Source organism: Spermophilus citellus (genome assembly GCF_964194105.1).
Source record: "Spermophilus citellus genome assembly, chromosome: 10".
Classification (NCBI taxonomy): domain Eukaryota; kingdom Metazoa; phylum Chordata; class Mammalia; order Rodentia; family Sciuridae; genus Spermophilus; species Spermophilus citellus.
The window spans coordinates 54574917-54595828 of NC_138197.1; the positions used below are offsets into that span (position 1 = coordinate 54574917).

Genomic DNA, 20912 nt, shown 5'->3' on the forward strand with positions numbered 1-20912 from the left:
ACTTAATTTCAAACTGTTTCAGATTTTAGTAGCATTCTTTTTCATATGCCCATTGTAGCACATGTTCCTCTGATAATTATCCCCTATTTAAACACAGAGGAGAGATTCCTATAGTACTATCAGACTGCTGCCATCAACAGTGCACCTTACTCTGTCTGCTTGTTAACACCTCAGTTCACACTTTTATTTCACACATTTGCTTCTAGTTACTCTTTCTTCTCTTTGTACTACATGCAGACAATTAAAAGAAAGTTTTCTATGAGCACTGCTTTCAACATTGTCCCTGAGGTAGAAATCTTCATTAATGCTCAACTGCCTACAGATAGACTCAATCAAAACTCTCTACAATCTGGTTCTGACCGACATTCCACAAACACCTTGGGACCCACTATTCCAACCAGACTGGGTGGATTTTGGCATATCTTCTATTGAACCTAAGAGATCACCTGCTCCATTGATTCTTTATCTTCACAGTAACTTAAAGTCACCTGGGTGTACTTTAAATAGACCTTCATGTTCTGAGGAAGTCCTCCGTATGAATATGATCACCATCCACATTTGAGTATTATGAATATACCAACCTCCCTCATTTATAGTGATGAAAGTGAGACTCCGAGAGCCTCAACGAACGTCTGGTCCCAAGCAAAGAGGAAGGACCTGCCCCAGGTCTCGTGCCTCTCTGCCTGGTGTCCTTACCATAGCACTTCACAGAGGGCCTTTCCCTCCTCCCCACTTAACTTCTGGTTCCCAGTGAAGCCTTCCCTGACTTGCCTGGCTCAAAGCACTGTCCTCTCATCAAAGATCCTAAGCCCATAACATGATTAGAAAAAAGAAATAAAGAAGGTCTGTGTATGTGTATCTATCTCTATATCTACACAGGTCAAGTATTTTTAAATCTGAAAACCTGAAATCCAAAATGCTCCAAAATTATAAGCTTTTTGATTTTTAGATGTTTGGACAAGAGATTCTTAACTTGTAAATTTTCTATGGAAGTATTTAAAAAATCCTAAGAACTAGAAAACCTAATGTACTTCTTCTGGTCCCAAGCATTTTGGACAAGGGATACTTAATCTATATCTTTATCAATTCTGTATCTATGTCTATCTATGTCTATACATATATATTACCTTTCTTATACACATATATATACATGACACATATATATATTTAACGGAGACACATACACACACATATATACAGTCAGTACTTTGCAGGCTCTGAAGCAGCTTATGTACCCTGACTACACAGCAGTTAAAAGCACAAGCTCAAAGACCAGTCCGGGCTCTGACTCTACTTCTACCATTAACCAGCTTAGGCAAATTGTCTGACTTCTCTGTGTCTCAGGTACACAGTAGATACTATATCTATTTTGGCTTTTTTGTTAAGTGCTTAACCACTGTTGGCTTTTATTAGTTCAATTAATGTTTCTAAAATCACCCACTGAAAACTAGCTCCTCCCCCTTTTTTGTTGTTTAGAAAAAATTTAGGTTAAATATCAGAGTAACTTTTCTTTTTGTACTTATTAGCACAACCCGGGATGTGCTAATATACCTAAATCTTTGGTGTCTATCAAGTAGAAAGTAAAACCAGTAACAGAATCATTCCCCCAGGCAGGTTTACTCTAAGGCAAATGTCGAGGTAAGCAGGCCTAAAAAGAATTCAGAATCCACTTAGCTGCCACATGGGCCACAGAAAGGAGCAGATCAGCATTTTTCAGGGTGATGATCACAGATGAATGCTCAGGCAAGAAAGAATCAAGGCATTTGGAATCTCTTCCTTAGCTGCCAAGGAAGTTTTTCATGAAAGAAAGATTTAGACAGTTATTTCCATGTAAAAAGGAGGTGGGCATCACAGGAGAGGCAGACAATTTCAAATAGTGTGAACTTGCTTAATAATGGGAATTACCAATATACTTGAATTGTACAGATCACCCCTGGGCCAGCATTAGACAGTACTGAAATTTCCCAATGTGTTCATTTTGGCTCTATAAGAAATAATTTAGGAAACTCAACAGCCTATTATCAGTATAAGTCTTATCTATATGAGACTACTTCCTTAGCCATTTGAAATGAATTGACAGGTCAATCCAAAAGAGGAAAAAATATTAAAATAACATTTTTGTCTAAACTAACCAAGCATGTGATATAGGTTACCATGTCTACACGTGTTTTCTCAGAATTCTTTAGAAAAACCACCTGAATTAATCAGGTCATAATTTGTGAACAAGTAGATAAAATCAAACCTCAGTACACACCCTGTGCAACTAGCCACGGACACACTATGAATATGGAGTCATGAAAAGAACACTGTGAATTCCTTTGGGAATTCATGTGACATGAAGGTCTTTCTGAGCTTCTGTTAGGGGGTTCCACTGGCGTGGATGAAACTATTACCTTACCCCATTTAGGTAAGATAACAGGTAAGAGGTAGCCTATCTCTTTTGCCCCTCTATCTCTATTGCTCCTCAGCACACCCTGAATTTCTTTGTCTGCCATATGCAGTCACTGGTTGATAAATGGTGATTATCCATGACCTAAAATATTTTATCTGCACTTCTCTCTTAGATTGATACTGCTAGAAGTTTAGTGCTTAAAAATTCCTAGGTGTTGCCAGGCACGGTGGCACATGCCTGTAATCCCAGTGGCTTGGGAGGCTGAGACAGGAGGATCTTGAGTTCAAAGCCAGCCTCAGCGATGGTGAGACACTAAGCAAGAGTGAGACCCTGTCTCTAAATAAAATACAAAATAGGGCAGGAGATGTGGCTCAGTGGTTGAGAGCCCCTCAGTCCAATCCAATCCCTAGTACCCACCCCCACCCCTGTAAAAAAAAATTTCTAGGTGTTTAGTAAAATGCAGAATCTAGGGTCTTCTAAGATGTAGTGGATCTTGGGTGGGGCCCAGGAATCTTAATCTTAGCTCCTCAGGCAATTCTGGTCTTTAAGAACATGGCTGCCCTGACTTGTATGTGGGATTCACCTATCAATACAACGCTAAATACAACAGGATTCTGAAGGCTAAAGAGGGAGAAAGAAACTCATGGGACCACCTGAGCTGAAGGAAAAGGTAGCTGTGGCCTGCTGAACTGCCCGCCAAGAAACACTTCTGCCTGCCAAGGGAGGTGAGGAGGCTGGATGGGGGCAGGTGGGGAGCTCTGCAATTGGAAGAGGCATTTTCTTTTCCTAGGAGCTCTATTGTGAATGTATGCTGTGGATACATGTCCTCTATCCTGTTATCCATGTAAGCATCATAACGGAAATAAAAACCTTCTAATATTTTGCTGCAAAACTCAGCTCTTTTTAAGTTTCCCAGAGGAACTTCCAAAAGGCTAAAATTCCCGAGAATGGGTTCCTGGGACCCATAACATCTTCGTCATTGATTTCATGAAAGAAACATTAAGCAGAAATTAGATCCTGTTCAAAACGTGCAAATTTTGACATTAAACATTTGTAGTTTCACAGGGAATTTTCCCTTTGGTTATACAGCAGTGAAACTGTTTTTCCTGTGAGTTAAGTAAAAACATTTGCCTCCTCTCATTTTCCTGGCTCTATCTCAATGACAGAGATTTAGCAAAAGCAAATAAGGCTTTGCCACGTTTTCTTTCAGTAATTAAGGACCTGTTAGGTTTGTCAATTCAGAAAACTTTTTGGATTCCTGTCTAGAATCTTATGACACATTCATTTAAACTGAAAACAGATGCTTGCTTTAAAAAAAGTATTGACATTTGGGGAGAATTGAGGAAATGCCAGTAACAGAAATAAATGGATTTGGCGATCCACTTGGCAGCAATAAAATTTCTCATTAACCACAGTGTGAACTTGGAGCACTGGGCAGCCTCTTATTTACTATTTCTTTGTTGGGGTATTTTGTTGTTGTGTTATTGGATCCAGGAATGATATCTCTCTCAAATGAAAACGCTTATGATTTTCTTTTTCTTTCTTTCTTGGCAGACGGATTTTACTAGCTCTTCCAAAGAATTGAATTGTGAAAGTCAAGTTGCAAATGTCTAACTGAGATGATCTTTTTAAAGCACACATTTTTCCATTGCCCTAGTGTCTTTCCTATTCATAAAGAGAAGAAAACAGGGTATACTCTGTGTAGCTTTAGGTTCAGGTCTACTGAACATATCCTGGGAAGTTCAGTGGATACACAGCACCTAGTTTACTGGGTCACCCTAGTTTTTCTGCTGGGTTTTTCCACAGATGTGAATACACAATGGTCTGGAGAACTCATTCATGGGATAGTGAGGAATAAAAAAGAATTTCTTTCCAATTCAAAATCATACTCATTATAGCTAAAATTCAGGGAGCAGATTACTACTCCCTGGCTCCTGGCCCCCCCAAACTGGAAGCTGAGGAGTGAATAGATAGAAAATTCTGGCCCATCTAGTCATACAGCAGCAGAAATGGGCCTGGGCTCCCAAAAGACCTCACATGGGCTGGCACAGAGAGGGTCCCAGGAATGCTAGTCCTGATTCTTCTTTACTCCTTTGGAACCTCTCTTGACATCTTCATTGTCCCGCTCTGCACCCGAGCCACAAGACACCTGACCACTGTGGCTTTGTTCATGCATATGTGGAGTTAGTTCTGTGCCACAGGGACACAGAGGTGGGCTGGAAAAAAAAAAAAAGAAAAAAAAAAAAAAACAGCCCCAAACCAGTGTCACTCCTGAGCTCAAAATCAGTCCCAAGACAGCATCACTTCCAGGTACAAAACTAGTTCTAAGTCAGCATTATTTTTAAGTACACACAAATCAATCCGCTAAACCCAGGAAGAGATTGGAAGAATCCATAAAAACAATGCTCCCTGGTTGGGACCTGAAAGAGAAGGCAGTTGAGAAAATCCCAGTTTAGCCAGAATCATTTGCCCCTTAGCTGAAGGGATGCTTTGATGATATGGTTTAATGCACGTCCTGGTTTTCAGGCTCAGGCTGACTGCCTCACCAGTTGATGACATGGATTAGATGCTTCATCCCTAGGAGCCTCCGTGGCGGAGTTTGTGAAGTGTGCATATTAATCTATCACCCCAAGTCGTTGTGAGGGAGGAATAAACCACACGGGTGGTGTGATTCACATAGGAGGATGCAATAACTGTGAGCTCCCCACTCACCAGCCAGATTCCCACCCGCAATTTCAATCAGAAGCTTCACTGACTGATTTCTCAGCAAAGGCAGGATGCCATTACAATACATGCCCTGCCTCTGAAGAGAAACGGACTTTCAATTCTCTGGTTGTCTTTTATTTACACTTCAGTCAGGAGACTAGAAACCTGTATTCCTCAATAAAGCCACAGTACTGCAGCTAGAGAGCTCTGTGGGATCACCTGGTCCTCTCATCTTAAAAGAGAAGGAATCTGAGACTCAAAGAAGTTGACGACTGCCTAAAAGTGTTAAACTGCACGGGTAACAAATGCTTTATGTAACCGATCCATTGTTAATTTTCTACCAAGAAGCTGAGCTTCCAATCGGAAAAGAGAAATTATGTCCCTGCATTAAAAATAATTGATACTAGCTAAGCCTTACTTCATGTTTAGTGGGTGTTAGGTCCTATGTTAACTGCATTACAATACTTGGTAATCCTGAAGGATGTGGTTACTGGTATTATCTCCAGTATATACATGAATAATCAGAGGAAATGCAAGATAAAATTGTTTCCCAAGGTCATACATGAATATGCAGTGGAGCTAAGATTCAAACTCACCAACTTCTATCAGCTGCTAGTCCTGAAAGGGCACACAGGGGCCAGGAAGGCAGCAGCATGCTGTGAGAGAGAGCACAAGACGCAGAGGTCCCACCTCACAGCTTAGAGGCTTCTGACCCTCTCCTAGCCAATTCCCTGTGTGTAATAGGAGAGTGACAGTGTCTGTCCTCCAACTGACCCAGATGAACAAGTTCATGAGGCATGAGGAAGTCCTGTGTCACTGTCAGGTTCTGTTGTTCCTTTCACTTGGAGGAGGGTGGCAGGAAGGTGAGGGCAGAGAGCTCTGCCATGCTTCCTGGCAGATAAGTGATGTGGCCTGAGAGCGTGAGGCAGGGGCACTGGGATGTCTGCAGAAGGCAGAGAGGGGAGGGAGGCTGGCAGACTTGAAAAGGAGTGTCCAAGAATGGAGGTGCACGGGGCAAGCTTCACCTGCCCACGTGCTTCCTGGGACAGACCCTGCGGGCACAGGCAGGTGTGTACTCAACCTGAGGAAACAAAGATGGAGCACATTCCTCTCTGGGCCCTTCTGGCTTCTCTTCCTGGCCTACATAGAGCACTTTTAAACTTGAAACTCCTTTGATCATCTTCAACAACCTATATACCAAATTTAGCTCCTGTGTAAGGGCAAAGTGGATCTCCTACTGGGTTTAAGATAAATAGTTGAGGTGCCTGAAATTCTAAAGTTAAGACATTGTGTGCAGAAAGAAATTTCTAATAATTATCCACATGACTCTTATACGTTAATTGAATGATTCCTTCTTTAACATATATCTCAAGTAATTCTGCAGCACAGGAGCTTAAATAAAGGGGACTAGATTACAAACGAATCTGGGAAAGATTAGGTGAGCAGAGGAGCAGGGAAAAAGATTTTCAGGACACGGGAGACTACTGAAACCTCTTATAATTGACAAAGTAGTCTGGCCTGTTTAATTATCTTCTGCTAGAAATATTTATGCACAGAAAGAAAATGACATTCCAATTCCTTGAAAAGAATGTAAACAAAACCCGGGGGTTCCTTAGAGCTTACTTTCACCCAGAGTGCTTCCTGTGTAGCTCTGTCCTCATGCACCAGGGTTTATGGCAGCCATCAGAGAAAAAAAAAAAGATTGAGGAAAAAATACTTTCCTTGCAAACCATGCATGGATTTAAAACTACTCAGCCTTTATTCATTAGTAATCATGGTATGAATGAGTATAGGTGTGGGGGAAGAGATAAAAAATATTTATCAATTAGCAATCTGTTTATATAAAAATAACTTTCAAATCATGGAGATGCAGGAAAACATCAAATTCATTTGGACAGGAACTAATTATAAAATAATAAAAATGTAAATGAAACTACATTTAAAGAAGTCTAACTTTATGGCCTTGGTAACTGTCTTAGTAAATGTAGTTTGGTGGGTTGAGTATTTCTCACATGGTGACAAGCGGTCCATGGAGCTGGTGTCTGGGTTTACACAGATGTGAGAAGAGCAGAAAATGCAAAGGACAATGGCAGGATTACGGAAAGTTCTGAATGCTAAGATGCTTGGACTCTGTATGCACACGTGATGGACATAAAACGAATTTCTCAGGGGTCTCAAAGTTTATAAGAAGGATGGAAGAAGACTAGATGTTAGATACAGAAGAACAAAATGGTGCACTATAATATAAGCAATGAAAAAAAAAAAGAGCTTCAAAACAGAAGGAGGCCTACAATGGCAGATTCTTCACTTCAGAGGAAGTAGGGTGGAAGAACTGGAGAGCAGCCCCACCAGAGAGCTGTGTGAACAGGTGAGGAGAAAGGAGAAGCACTGAGTGCCAACAGCGCCTCTTGCTAATTTGATCAGAGTTCAGAGAACAACTTAAGGAAGTAGCTCCTCTAAGGAGGGTTTCCCAGGGCAGTCTGGAGAACGAGGAAGTTTGTGGAATGGGGAGAATTTGGACTTAAGAGAGAGCCCATGACAATGGTGGAGGGAGGAGAGAAAAAGAGAAAGAAAACACATGGATTTTATAGCAATGACTATCAATGGCTGAAATAAAGAAGATAAACAGGTACCATCTGTTAATAAGGACATGGAGCAAATGGGTCTCTCACTGTGTCCCATGGAATGAAAATGTGACAAGTACTTTGGAGAAATGTTTAGCAACTTCTTAAAATATGAAAGACATATCTACCCACAATTCTACTTCTGTGTATTTACCACTCCAAAGTGGAAGTATACAGAATGGAACACGAATATTCATAACAGTTTCACTCCTAACAATCAACACCAAAAATAAACCAAGTATCCACCCACAGGAATATGAATGCTCAAATTACAGCATATGAATACAGTGGAATGCTACTCAGCAATAAAAAAACCCATGGAACAAAATAAATAAGACTCAAAAATTACACTATATGAAAGAATACAGAGATGTCAATAGCACATATTAAACACTCACTTATGGAAGAAGTTCTAAAATAGACTGAATTAATTTATGGTGGAAAAAGAAAATCAGAATAACCATTGCCTTGGAGGAGAGAAGATTTACTGGAAAGAGATTTGAAGGTCTCTCTGGGGTGGTAGAAATTACCCATGTTATTTGCGGTAATTGTAAAACTTCGTCCCGACCACTTAAGACATATATACTTTATTCCCTGCTAAGTATGTCTTGATTAAAAAAAAACAACCCACAAAGACACAGGTATAAACACTAGCCTCATTAGGGGTAAGGTAATTCTATCCAACAAAAGAGCAAATGCAGAAGGAGTCTGTGGACATGCAAATATTTTAAGGTAGGGAGAAGAGAAGCTGTAATAATTCTCAGCCCAAGTGAAGGGATGATGTCACCTTCTGCGTGTATGTGCACAGGACACTGAAGAAGGGAACAAAGAACAAAGCAATAGGGAAATAGGAGCTTTCGTAAAAGAACACAGGGGATAAGTATCTAATAGCTCTTAACTTCCACCCTGTTTTTGATTTTGGGTTTTTTCCCATGATGCTCTCTTCAGAGTTTTGTGAGGATCCTGTGTTTTTCTCCTCCTACATGTGACAGACTGGATGATGATCTGAGGCGTGCTTTCCACAGAAGTAGACACCACTTCTTGGGCAAGGCGGCCATAGTGGCAAAAAATTGTCTTACACATTTACCAGGGTTTGTGTTCTCCAAAGCCCCACCCTAACTAACAAATCTTACTCAGCAACTGGGCAAAAAGGGAGACTAAAAAAATATTTTTTAAAGTTTCATATCCTGAAGGCAGTGATCATGAGTAAAAAAAAAAAAAAAAAAAAACAAACAAAACATTGAGCAATACTGGTTTAGGGAAAACAAAATACAGACAATGGGGTATTTTAGGTCACTCTGGTCAAGCCAGTTAATGATAATCAAGGTGTGAAAGAGGCATGTCACACATTCTTAAAATATGTCAGATATATCAGAGATGGGATTATAAATTATGAACATAAAAATCAGAGAACAGAAACGTGGTGGCACATGCCTGTAATCCCAGTGGCTCGGTAGGCTGAGGCAGGAGGATGTTGAGTTCAAAGCCAGCCTCAGCAATGGTGAGATGCTAAGCAAGAGTGAGACCCTGTGTCTAAATAAAATACAAAACAGGGCAGGAGATGTGGCTCAGTGGTTGAATGCCCTCGAGTTCAATCCCCGGTATCCCTTCTCCTAAAAAAAAAAAAAAAAAAAAAAAAAAAAATCAGAGAACAGAGATTCTAAGGACAGTATGGAATAGGATTGAGAAAATAAGAGGAGAATAATACCACAGAAGGTAAAGAAGACAACTGAGCATAGAGAAGAGCTAGGAGGTGATAGGTCACAATTACAACCCCTTTGAAGTAGTAAGGAGAGAGTGGGAGAAAGAGAGGTTGAGCAGAGGTAAGGGGTCCAGGACAAAGAGGAATGTTTCAGAATTCAGGTACTAGAGAACCAAAAGGTCTGCATGGTTAGAAAGTGGCAGGGCCATGTTGGTGAATGACCACTGTGGAACAGAAATGAAGTGCGTTGGAGAGAAGGAAGCAGAAGAACTGGGTGATCACCAGAATTACTGAACTAATGAAGATGGTAGTGTAGGTTGGCAAGTGCGAATCACTGCCCTAGAGCTCCAGAGCCTGATAGTCTAGAAGAATGTACAAAATAGTGCTAATTGGTAGTGTTGAGGACAGAGGTGGTGAACTGAGCTTTAAAAAGCTGCGAGATGGGGGCTGGGGTTGTGGCTCAGTGGTAGAGCACTTCCCTAGCACATGTGAAGCACTGGACTCAATTCTCAGCACTGTATAAAAATTACAATTTTTAGTTGTCCATCTACAACTAAAAATATTTAAAAAAAAAAGCTGCAAGATGGAGACAAGACAGGTATGAGACCGACAGAGATGAGGGGAGGAAAAGTGTAGTGGGTTGGGACCAGAGATAAGGGGGAAGTAACCTGAGGACTACCAGGTCACCATGGGTGTGGTTGGGGAGGGTTTGCCTTCCACAGCACTTGCCACTCACAGGTGATGTTCTCAGGTGGCAGTAAGGGCTTTGTAAAGCATTCTTTATCCATTGAACTGGCATTTTGCGCACTCTGGAGCTGCAGTTAAAAAGTAGAGGACAGAATTATCTTGAATGTATAAAATTTTGTTTCATGGAAGGAAAAATAAAAGGTTGTGTGGCTAATACCCACACGGTGAGGAAGCATATCCCAAACATTCAAATTTATTATAAAGATAATAGTATCCTTGTTTTTGGGTCCTAGACTTCTTTAGAAGTTCCATTTTCTTCAGAAACAGTGTAAAAATGTATATTGTCATCAAATTCATTTATATAGTTCAATTATTAGATATTCTATTACGTTTTTCCCTCTTAGTTTTGATTAACAGGTTTACTCTAACACTCCTATCCTTGAATGTGAATGGCAGGTAGTGGTGGTAATGGGGAGGTATGACCTGATTCTTTAACAAGTTCTTTTAATCTTCTGCTTTAGTAACAAACATAAGCAACTATTTAATCACTCACAGGAATATTTTCCTATACCTCTAATTTAAATATTCTATTACATTTTCTTGAGCCATCAGGGACTTCTGCTCTGTTTATCTATAAAGTTTTCATGCTAATCTTACAAATTATTTTCTTTTCTCTTGCCCTCCCCTCCACCACTCCTCCTCCTCCTCCTCCTCCTCCTCCTCCTCCTCCTCCTCCTCCTCCTCCTCCTCCTCCTTCTTTTTGGATGTTTTAGGTTCTAAGCAAAGCCAACAATAATTAATAGAAATTAAGAATGCTGGCACGGAAAGCTGGTCCTTATCAATTTCTCACGCTGTAAATGTGCTGCACAGAATCATAATAGGTTAGCTTCCAAGTCCCATGAAAAGGCATGAAAGAGGCCAAATATATTTGGATAACACTCAGTAAAGTCTACTGCTGTGAAAAGCTGTCTGTCATATAATTCCAAGAATTCAAATGAGTTGCTGCAATATTGCCAGGATTCTCTGACAGAATCACATCTTATTTAGACCTTCTGGCCTGAACAAAGTCTCATATTTCTCTCAAAGTCAAGATTATTAAATGTCTATACTGTTCAATACTGACCATATGTTGCTGTTGCACATTTAAAATACAGCTAGCCTGAGATAGACAGCTAAGCTGAGACAGACTATAAGTGTAAAACAGATACTAGATTTCAAAGACTTAGTATAAAGAATGCATTAATATTTTAAATTTTATGATAAATTTAAAATTTTTTAAAATATTAACTACATGATAAAATCATAATTGGGGTTAAATAAAATGTATTATTAAACTTTCTCTTACTTTTTTATGCTTTAAAATATGGCTTCTTGTGAATTTTAAATTACTTGCTTGACTCCTTGTATTTTTACTGGGCTGTTCTAGGCTCTCTGCAGTTTAGAGCTGGGCCACAAGGAGGCACTAAAGTATGGTGCTTAAGGTCAGGGGTACTAGGTCAGACAGACCCAAGTTCCATTCTTTTGCCTTATGGAAGCGGATCCTTGTCACATAATCTTCCAATCTTAAGATCCTTGTTTATAAAACAAGAATAATGACACTGCTTTCCTCTTAGAACAAATCTAAGCTGCTTATATCTATAGAGATAACTTAGGTTCTTAGAATGAGCATTAACTTCTAGATTATTAAAAAGAAAAGATACAGTTCTAAAAAGTGAATTGTAATAACTCCAACATTATCTCAAGAGACAAAGAGGGCATAAATCTTAAATAGTAAAACAGATCATGTCATACCACATTTAGAATATTCTTATTCTTTTCTTGCTTTTGACCCATTGCCATTGGTTCAGAAATATATTAAGGTACGTAGAAGTAAAGTTCGGAGCTATCTAAATGTAGATTAGCCCCGCTGTTTTCTGGGTCACCTTTCTCTGTCACTTGGCAATGCAATTTCAGCATCATAAACCAACTTTACTATTTCCTTAGGAAAGACACAGTTAGGCAATTGTATGCCATTAAATAGTTTAATATTGTATAGTTTGGGGTCATAGAACTATTTGAGAAGTACAGGGAATAGGAAGCAAATAGGACAAGGAATCCAAAGAGAGGGATTCAATCCTTGGTTGGCCACAGCCCAGATAAAGGTCCTGAGAGTTTTCTAGAGTCCTGTTTTTTTTACCTATGAAATAGGGATATGGATGATAATGCCATGTAGAATTAAGGTAATACGTAAATATTAGCTATTAACATTATTTTAATCCACTGAGATTAATCTCAACCTCTGGGATGGCTGGTGTGCACCTGTGCACCTGGCCTTATTTGTTTTTATTTTTAAAGGGAGCTTCCTAGTAGCAGTGATTTTTTTCTTTTTTTCCTGCTGCAGTTGTACCTCTCTTCATTCTCAGTTGGTTTTCATCATTCTCAGTTTTTGTTAGACTTTGACAATGTCAACTAATTTAAAAAGCAAAGTTTATTAATTTATTGTTGATCTATATTTTATTTCTTTCACTGTATTTGATAGTATTCTCTTGGTTTTGTGTTCCAATAGGTGGATAAAGCCATTCTTTTTTTGTGTTGTGTGGGGGGAGATAACCGGCGATTGAACTCAGGGGCACTCAACCACTGAGCCACATCCCTAGCCCGATTTTTTTTTTTTTTTTTTGAGAGAGAGAGAGAGAGAGAGAGAGAGAGAGAGAGAGAGAGAGAATTTTAATATTTATTTTTTAGTTTTGGTGGACACAACATCTTTGTTTGTATATGGTGCTGAGGATCGAACCCAGGCCGCGTGTTAACACTTGAGCCACATCCCCAGCCCCCTAGCCCGATTTTATATTTTATTTAGAGACAAGGTCTCACTGAATTGCCATTGCTGAGGTTGGCTTTGAAATTGTGATCCTCCTGCCTCAGTCTCTCAAGCTGATAAGATTACAGGTGTGTACCATGGAACCAAACAGATAAAGCCATTTGTAAACAAAAACCTTCAGATCTAGATGGCACCTATCAGCTCATATTATATCAGATTATTTTGTGATAAACTCACCCCAATGCTTCTGTTCAAATGAGATTAAATAAACACACACATTAATAGAAAGGGCCAACATGTGCATAAATATGTTGAAATCAACAAGCAATCAGGAAGGTAAGGAAGAGACATCATACTGTGTTACTGAGACATTGAAGACCATCCTATTAGGAAGAGGATAAAAGAACAAAGTAAGCCATGAGCCTGCACAGTACTGGAGAGGCAGTCAGACATGCTCAGTAACCTATTCAGTAAGCGCGTGGAGTGACAGTTGTTAGTAGCAGTCTCCTTTTGTAACTTTTCCCCTGATGGCTTTTTCTGCTCTAAACTTCCTTCCTCTGTCTCACTAGCTCGAAAGACCTTCTCTTTTACTTGAATCTTTTCTTCTTTCTGACTAACTTGAGAGACCTTCTCTTTTACTTGAATCAATATGTCTTCTCCTTCTTCTAACTTTGTCTGAACTGAAGGCTTTGGACTAAGCAAACAAGATACCAACGTCCACAATGGCAACGTGCCAACTGGCAGAGTCCCTGGGCTTTTCTTTTCTATTCTTTTTAAATCTTCACCATGATGGTTCCATTGTGATATATTTAACAACTCCTCCTTAAAAAAAAACAAAAAAACAAAAAAACAATATGCATCTATTGATCTTTCTGATTGACCACCAGCTTACATTGTTATTTTTCTATATAGACTGCTATTATCTGGTATATTGATCAGTGTATTTTTCTTCCCACCAGTTAAAATGAATGTATAAAGTATTTATTTCTTGAGGAATAAAATTAAAATGTTTAATTAAAAAAAAAAAAAGCCATGGGCTACATTTTTGTATTGTATCAACGTATGCTCTGACTGTTCTTGATTTTACTGAGATGCCTCCTTCCTCTAACAATTTACTTAACACTCTTTCAGTTTGTTTTCTATTAATTTCTGATCCCATATTTCTACTATAATACAACCCAACAAGATAACGCCTAACAAAACTGAAACAGAGTGAAACAAAATTGGAACAACACAAAATCATTATAATAGCCTCCTGAAATGTCCATCCGTCCTTTCTCCCTATCTGTTCCTCAGATGTGAGCGGTTTTTCTTCCACCTTACACATCTCCAGGGACAGGCAACTTAAAACAAAAGTGAAGCAAAACAAAAGAGGAATCTTAAAATGGCTACCCATCCTCTCGCCCTCAGGGGAGAGCAGTTTACCTTATCACTTACTCTCAGTCGTTCCCCGTGCGGCCCACCAAATGCCACAGTCTGGCTGGGCACAATTCAGGAGCCACTTGTCAAAAGAAACTAACTTTATTTTTAGAACCACACACGCCAAACAAAACAGCTCCTCAGGAAAAACCCTCAGAGCCCAACTTCCCACAAGCCTCTCTCTCCACCACCAGCCTCTCCACCTCCCACAATCCTCCTGCTCTTGAGGCCGATTGGCTGGGTCGCATGGGCGGAGCCAAAAAAGTCCCCCAATGAGCAGCTCCGTGGTCTGAAAGGGCAGGGAAACAGCCAATGAGCATCACCGCAGAGGAGCCAATCAGCTAGATGTTGCTGGGGCTGCTGTGAGCCAATCATCAGCTGGCAGTCTGAAAAGGCGGGGAAAAAGCTCAATGAGCATCTCCAATGAGCATCACCACAGAGGAGCCATTCAGCTAGATGTTGATGGGGCCGCTGTGAGCCAATCATCATCCAGCAGCTGGAAGTTTGCTGGCAGCTGGAAGTTTGCTGGTAAATATATCACCACAGGTAAATATATCACTACCTCTGATTCCAGCCATTTTCACCTTGTAAATTTCAATTTCTGATTTTTAATTTGTGTTTTTTAAAAAAAATTTAAGTTTAGAAGCTATATTTTATAACCACCACCATTATTACTATTATTACTATTATCATTGTCCGGCCCATTACCCACATGCTTAGAGTTTACCTTAATAAAACAAAAGATGCAAAAGGATACTCATCACACTGCCAACCTTTATGTGGACAGTGAGTGAAAATCGAACGTCAGTGATCATGGCCGAGAGCTGCTCCTAAGACCAAAAGTCACCACTACTAATCCCAGACATGCCTCTGGGATTGTGCTTATGCCATTAAATTACATCTTTAGAGAATGCTGCTTTTGCCAAAGCATATTATATAATATGTATCTTGGGAAATGTCTTATCAAGGGAAAAAAAAACTTTGAAAAATGCTGTGTCTGTCAGAGTTTCCTTCTTGAAGATTCACAAGACATATCAGCACATTACAGCTTCTTGCAATAAAAGAACTATCTTTGCTTAATTCAGCAAATCATAAATTTATTTGGCCATATAACCCTTTCCAATCCCTATCCCTTTATACTCTACAAACATCTCCTAGAACCAGTATTTCCAGAAAGACACTCTGGGAAACACACAGAATTAATTGTTATGAATATTATGCTTCCCAAAGTTTAAAAACCCTAATTATTCACCTCTAGGAAAAGGTGACAACAGGAAAAGACCTGAGTATTAAGAAGGGAAGGGTTCTAATTTTTTTTTTTTTTTTGGTTCCCAGGGACTGAATCCAGAGGGGCTTACCCAGAGTCACATCTCCAGCCCCCACCCTTTTTTTTGGGAGGACAGGGTCTCCCTAAATCACGAGAGCCTTGCTTAGTTGCTGAGACTGCCCTCAAACTTGGGATCCTCCTTCTTTAGACGCCCAAGCTGCTGGGATTACAGGTTTGTACAACTATACCCAGCAAGAAAGGGTTTCTTAAAATCACAAAGCCACCTGATCAATGGTGTGTGTTCCACTTACTTAAGAAGATTCCCAAGATTGAAGAGAGCCCGGTTGTGTTGCGGATGGAGCTGGAGAGCTCTCTGATAGTACATCTTTGCCTCTGCAGTGTCTCTCGTCAGCGTTCCAAGGTTGTTCAGGGCGCTTGCGTGCCGTGGATACAATCTGAAAAAGTGGAAATAGAAAACCATGACTCCTAAGTTGGGCAGGCACAGTTTGCTTCTTTCCCCTCAGGTAAGCCATAACCCCAATGAAACATTGCATTCTTTTATTTTAATGGCGAGTCTGTGTCAAATCTTCCTGGTCAAAGATTTTTTTGCAGCTGAAGGCATGTAAGTATGGAAGGGGAGCACATATTTGAAACACAGAGGCATAAACAAACAACTCCCAGACAGACAAAGAATAAACAGTATGCTAATCTAGCAGGAATAAATAAATTTTAGCCCTTCAGAAGCCTACAGTCACTTTCAACTTCCTTGGCTCAGGTGCTGAGTTTCTGGCTGGTGGCACTGCTGACCAGCTGCCTCGGCAGTGCCTGCTGTTTGCACAGATGTGGGAGTCCTATAGGGAGGGATCTTCATAAACATCTCTGGGTTGGAGTGTAAGCAAGACTACTGGGGCTGAGAAAGGATGATGCATAAAATCTCCCCCTAAAAACAAACTCCAAAGTGACTCTCTGTCTTGACATTCTTTTTCCATTTTCATTCATTTCCTTTCTCCTACTACAATTTGGTTCCAACTGGATTGAGATAGTTCTTGGGATAAAAATCTCGAGCACTTAAAACATCTAAACATCAAAAATTTAATTAATGCACAATTAAGTGAAATCCATCATCCTAATGTGCAAAAGTTAACACCAAGAGAGTGGGAAGCAGATCAGTAGACCAAATTCATGCTGATTAAGGAAGGGAATCAAGGTACTTAATTTCAGAATTATAAATTATTATTAATTCTAAAATTATTAATTTCAGAATTATAAAGAAGCCAAGTCAGTGTAGAATCCAGTGCCTTCTGATACATTTGGAGTAGACATAAGTTAGCAGCCTAATAGGTTTGTTCCATTGCTGTCACTAGAGTGTTCTGAATAAGCCTGTAGAATGGGCTTGAATGTAGAAAGCTGAGAAAATGCCCTTGTAATAAAACTAGGTTCTGTACTTGCCAATTTTCTTGACAGTCAAATGTCACTCTGGCCTTCCTGCTCTGTACCTACTAAGAAGATCAATTTAATTTGCAGACAGAAGAGGCCCTTATTAAAATGTGAAGGAAGGCGAGTTAAATAGCTTTTTTTTTCTCTTTGCTCAACTTGGAGATTCCTGTTTATTTGACGCTATGAACATCTTTTAGAACTAGTACTCCTAGGAAGGACACTGTATCGGGCTTCTCTAGGCTGACAAGGGATAAGGGACAGAATCAGTTCAAATGCATCCCCAAGCTTGAAATCCCGAATTATTCACACTGGCTCTGGAGGCTGTTGGAGAAATAGAGTTAGTCAGGCCAAAGAAAAACACTGAGCCAGCAATGTGTGCTGCTGGTGGCTTCTCTCTGGGCACATTTAATTAGCACAAAAAACTTTAGGAGCCCTGATACCAGCCACTGAGCACCTAACCTCACAGATCCTGGAGACAAGTGCCTGGCACTCTCTCTGAGATCCCATCAGAGGGGATCAGAGCTATAATCAAAGTCAGGCTCTGGAAAGGACCTTGGGAAATCTGTGTGCAATGATTTCCTTGGAATTGACTGCAAAGCACATCATGGCCAGAAGTCAAGTTCTTCCCAAGAAACTTTTGTTTCTGTTTGTTTTTTGATGTTGAGCAAAACATTTTGACCTCTGAAAGATTTAAGGGGTGTCCCGTGGGTATGGTAAGGGCAATTTCCATGCTTCTTATTTCTTCTGTGACAAGCAATAATAGTCTATTGGGGACATGTGTCCTCCTTTAACTTAGAAAACGTATTTCATAAGGCTTTCTCTTTCTCTGATTTGTTTAGGCTTTGGAGCCTTCAAGATAAATGTCTGAGGTGAAAACACTAAGGAAAAGGACAGTCTAAATTCCCTAAGAGCTTCCATGATGGCTCACCTATGTACTAAGGCACCTGCTTGCTCTGCCAAGCAGCTGGCCCTCTCCAGATGGTTCTCAGCCCATCTCCACGGACTTCACATTCACTCAGGATCCCACTGCTATGAAAATGAGTAGCTATGTACATTCAAAGTTCAGTGACTACAGAAATGACTGACTTTCTTTTCTAAACAGAAACAGAATACAAGGCCACAGAACTCTCGAAATCAAAAGCAAGTGTTGAAAAGTGAAGTAAGGGACAAGAGAGGCATTATGAAGTCTTTAATATGCCTTGTGCTGTAAGAATGGGTCTGCAGCTCAGAAACCTGAGGCTTAGGACTCCTCCTAAGGTCTTCTTGCCCAGCTAGAGTCAGGGAAGAGGCTGCATGTAACAGAGCCCATCTCTCCCAGAAGGACACTGTGACACTGCTACTACTCTAAGTCAGTCACTGTGAGCACCAATGATAGACCTCTACCTGGAAAAGGTATAGACACTGTTTTTTCACAGTAATAGCACCGGTCTGCTAGTAATATCCTTTCACTATCTAATTAGGTTCACCTAGTCACAGCAAGCATTGCATTATTTATGAAACAAAGCAGAATTTCATTAAAAGGATTCTTCACAGGTCAGGAAAAATTATCTAGAAAATTAGATGTAGATTTTTTTTTTTTAACTACAAATCCCAGTGCTATTTACTGCAGACCTGTGCAAGGGCAAATTTTATTTTATGTGTTTACTTTTAAAATAAATTCGTGTTTGAATTAGCTTGGATCTAATGCAATCCTGAGATCTCCAGGAGGGGAATTTTCTGTTGGAAAGATGAATAATTTAAGCAATGTCTATGTTGCTACATTGACTGTCAGAATAAATTAAGTCCTTCTTGACTTACTTCTACAGGTATGTTTTACAAAAGTCCCGTTGGAGATTATTCCCATCCCCACCCCCAAAAATTCAAGATTCACTGAATTGGAGCAGAATAGTGATTTTTCAGGTTGATTTTTAAAGACCAGCATGAATATTCACTGGATTTTCTTTCTCACAGTCTTAGTTCGTTCTTTCGGATTATTTACGGGGATTATCTGGCTACTTCTTTGTTATTATTACTTCAATAAATTAAACTTAAGATTTTATTATAGAGAAACCATGCTATGTTGTCATATAGTTCTGGGGTATGGGGAAGTTTATTTTTTCCCCTTTGAAAAGATACATAGAGATCTGGTTCTAGGAGCTGAAGAGAACTTTTTCAAGTGTTGGATAATTCTGATTCCTGAGAAACAACAGCCATTTAAGCATTTAAGGTGTTCTAAATTTTTATCAAGTGGTATTTCCTGAAGCAGAATTAATAAAGTATAGGTAGTCAGGGCATGATTCTCCTCCATTCCCCTAGGCATATTATCTCTGAAGAATGAACATCAACAACATGTTAATAGGATATATCCACTGGAAGGGAGCAGTTGCCTCAGTCAAAAATGGAAGACAAGGATAGAAGAAAATAAGTTCTAGGGTGAGTTAATGGTATTTTCCATTTGAAAGGACTTTCTCATAAGTTGTTGTAGTTAACCTTGAAAATTCCGTAAGCTTACTCTACTCTTTTACAGTTTAAAAAAGGGAGGCTGGGAAAAGTTAAGTAAATATTAGGTTATATTTTTTTTTTAAAAAGATATCTCAGAAACACTGTGTTCTTAAATGTTAAGAAGGTGAATGTTCACTATATATCTATTTACTTTTTCCCTAATGATACAAGAGTCATGCAACCTTCTATAAACAAATATATTGCTACAAGTTAGAACTTCCATTTGGAATAATTTCTACTTTTTTTTTTTTTTGTCCAATTATATGAAATAGTTCTCAGTGATAGAAGTGAAATAAACTCAGCATGCAGGAAGTTGGCCACAGAGATTCTTATGCATTGGGAAAAAATTGTGTACTGCTATACAAAATACTCATGGCATCTCTAAAAGCACAGTATTATGGAAAATATTTAGAATTAACAATACTCAGAAAGTGTGTAAGACTGGGCTCTCTGGTTTAGTGTTTTATAGTTTTAACCTTAACTAAAGATCCACAGAAGATGAATGTATATGACTAAAGTTTGGCTTTATATTTTATTTCAGTCATTTAAATTTTACAATCTGTTTCAAAGTTAGGGATGCTGTGAATTTTTCACTGTTTGAGTGGCCTGGAAGGCATTTCATTGTTCAAATAATATTGAATCATGTGCTACAGTCTGCAATTTCCTTTCAGAGTATACACACCCTGATTTATTTGTCTGATTTTCATTCCACCCATTAATTTATTTGAGGTTAACTATGCTGAGGTCAGATATTTATTTTCTATTTCCTGTTGAGGAAAAAAAAGAATCCAAAAGAAAAACATGACTAGGAAAAAAATCCAACCAGAAATCTAAATTTCACTGGACTAAAATATATACAGATTAAACTTTTTCAGAAGTTGACAGCATATTTTCAACTGTATTAGTCTCTGATATATTGTAAGTCCCTGGTTTCTTCATGTGATAAAATTCAAATCATTGTGTCACTAAATTGCACATAGGTAAGATGAATCATTTTAGTGGTCTACTTCTTTAATTGCTTGAAACTGCCATTAACACTTAGCAAATATATCTACCCATTCTCCCTTCAATGTACTCCTTCTGATCCACTAAAGACAGCCTTGGGGATAAAACCTCAAATGCAATTTAGGGAAACAGGACACATTCTCCAAAGAGGGGCCACCTAATTTGTCTGACCTCTCCCAAGGGATGACCTCTAGAACTCCACCCTGTTGATTTTCCAAGACCAAGTAGCGTAAGACCGTGGCTTTCGGATGTCCTCAGGAAATGAGTCATTTTAAATGGCTGAATTTTCCTGATGCCTGAGAACTTACCTCTAGTAGTTGGGAAATTTACTGGGCAAAACCATTCTCTACTCTTTTAAATAGAAATGGTGAATGAAGTAATCAGCCTTTCTC

General features: G+C 39.3%; 1 protein-coding gene across 3 annotated transcripts in view; it reads right to left on the bottom strand.

Moving 5' to 3' along the window:
* The window catches only part of TMTC1 (transmembrane O-mannosyltransferase targeting cadherins 1), a 260026-nt gene that overhangs the window by 31646 nt on the left and 207468 nt on the right, over positions 1-20912 (bottom strand). For all 3 annotated transcript variants that reach the window (XM_081310209.1, XM_081310208.1, XM_081310207.1), the window contains one exon: positions 15909-16052. In XM_081310209.1, coding sequence (XP_081166335.1) covers positions 15909-16052 — 144 coding nt within the window. The remainder of the gene's footprint in view (positions 1-15908; positions 16053-20912) is intronic.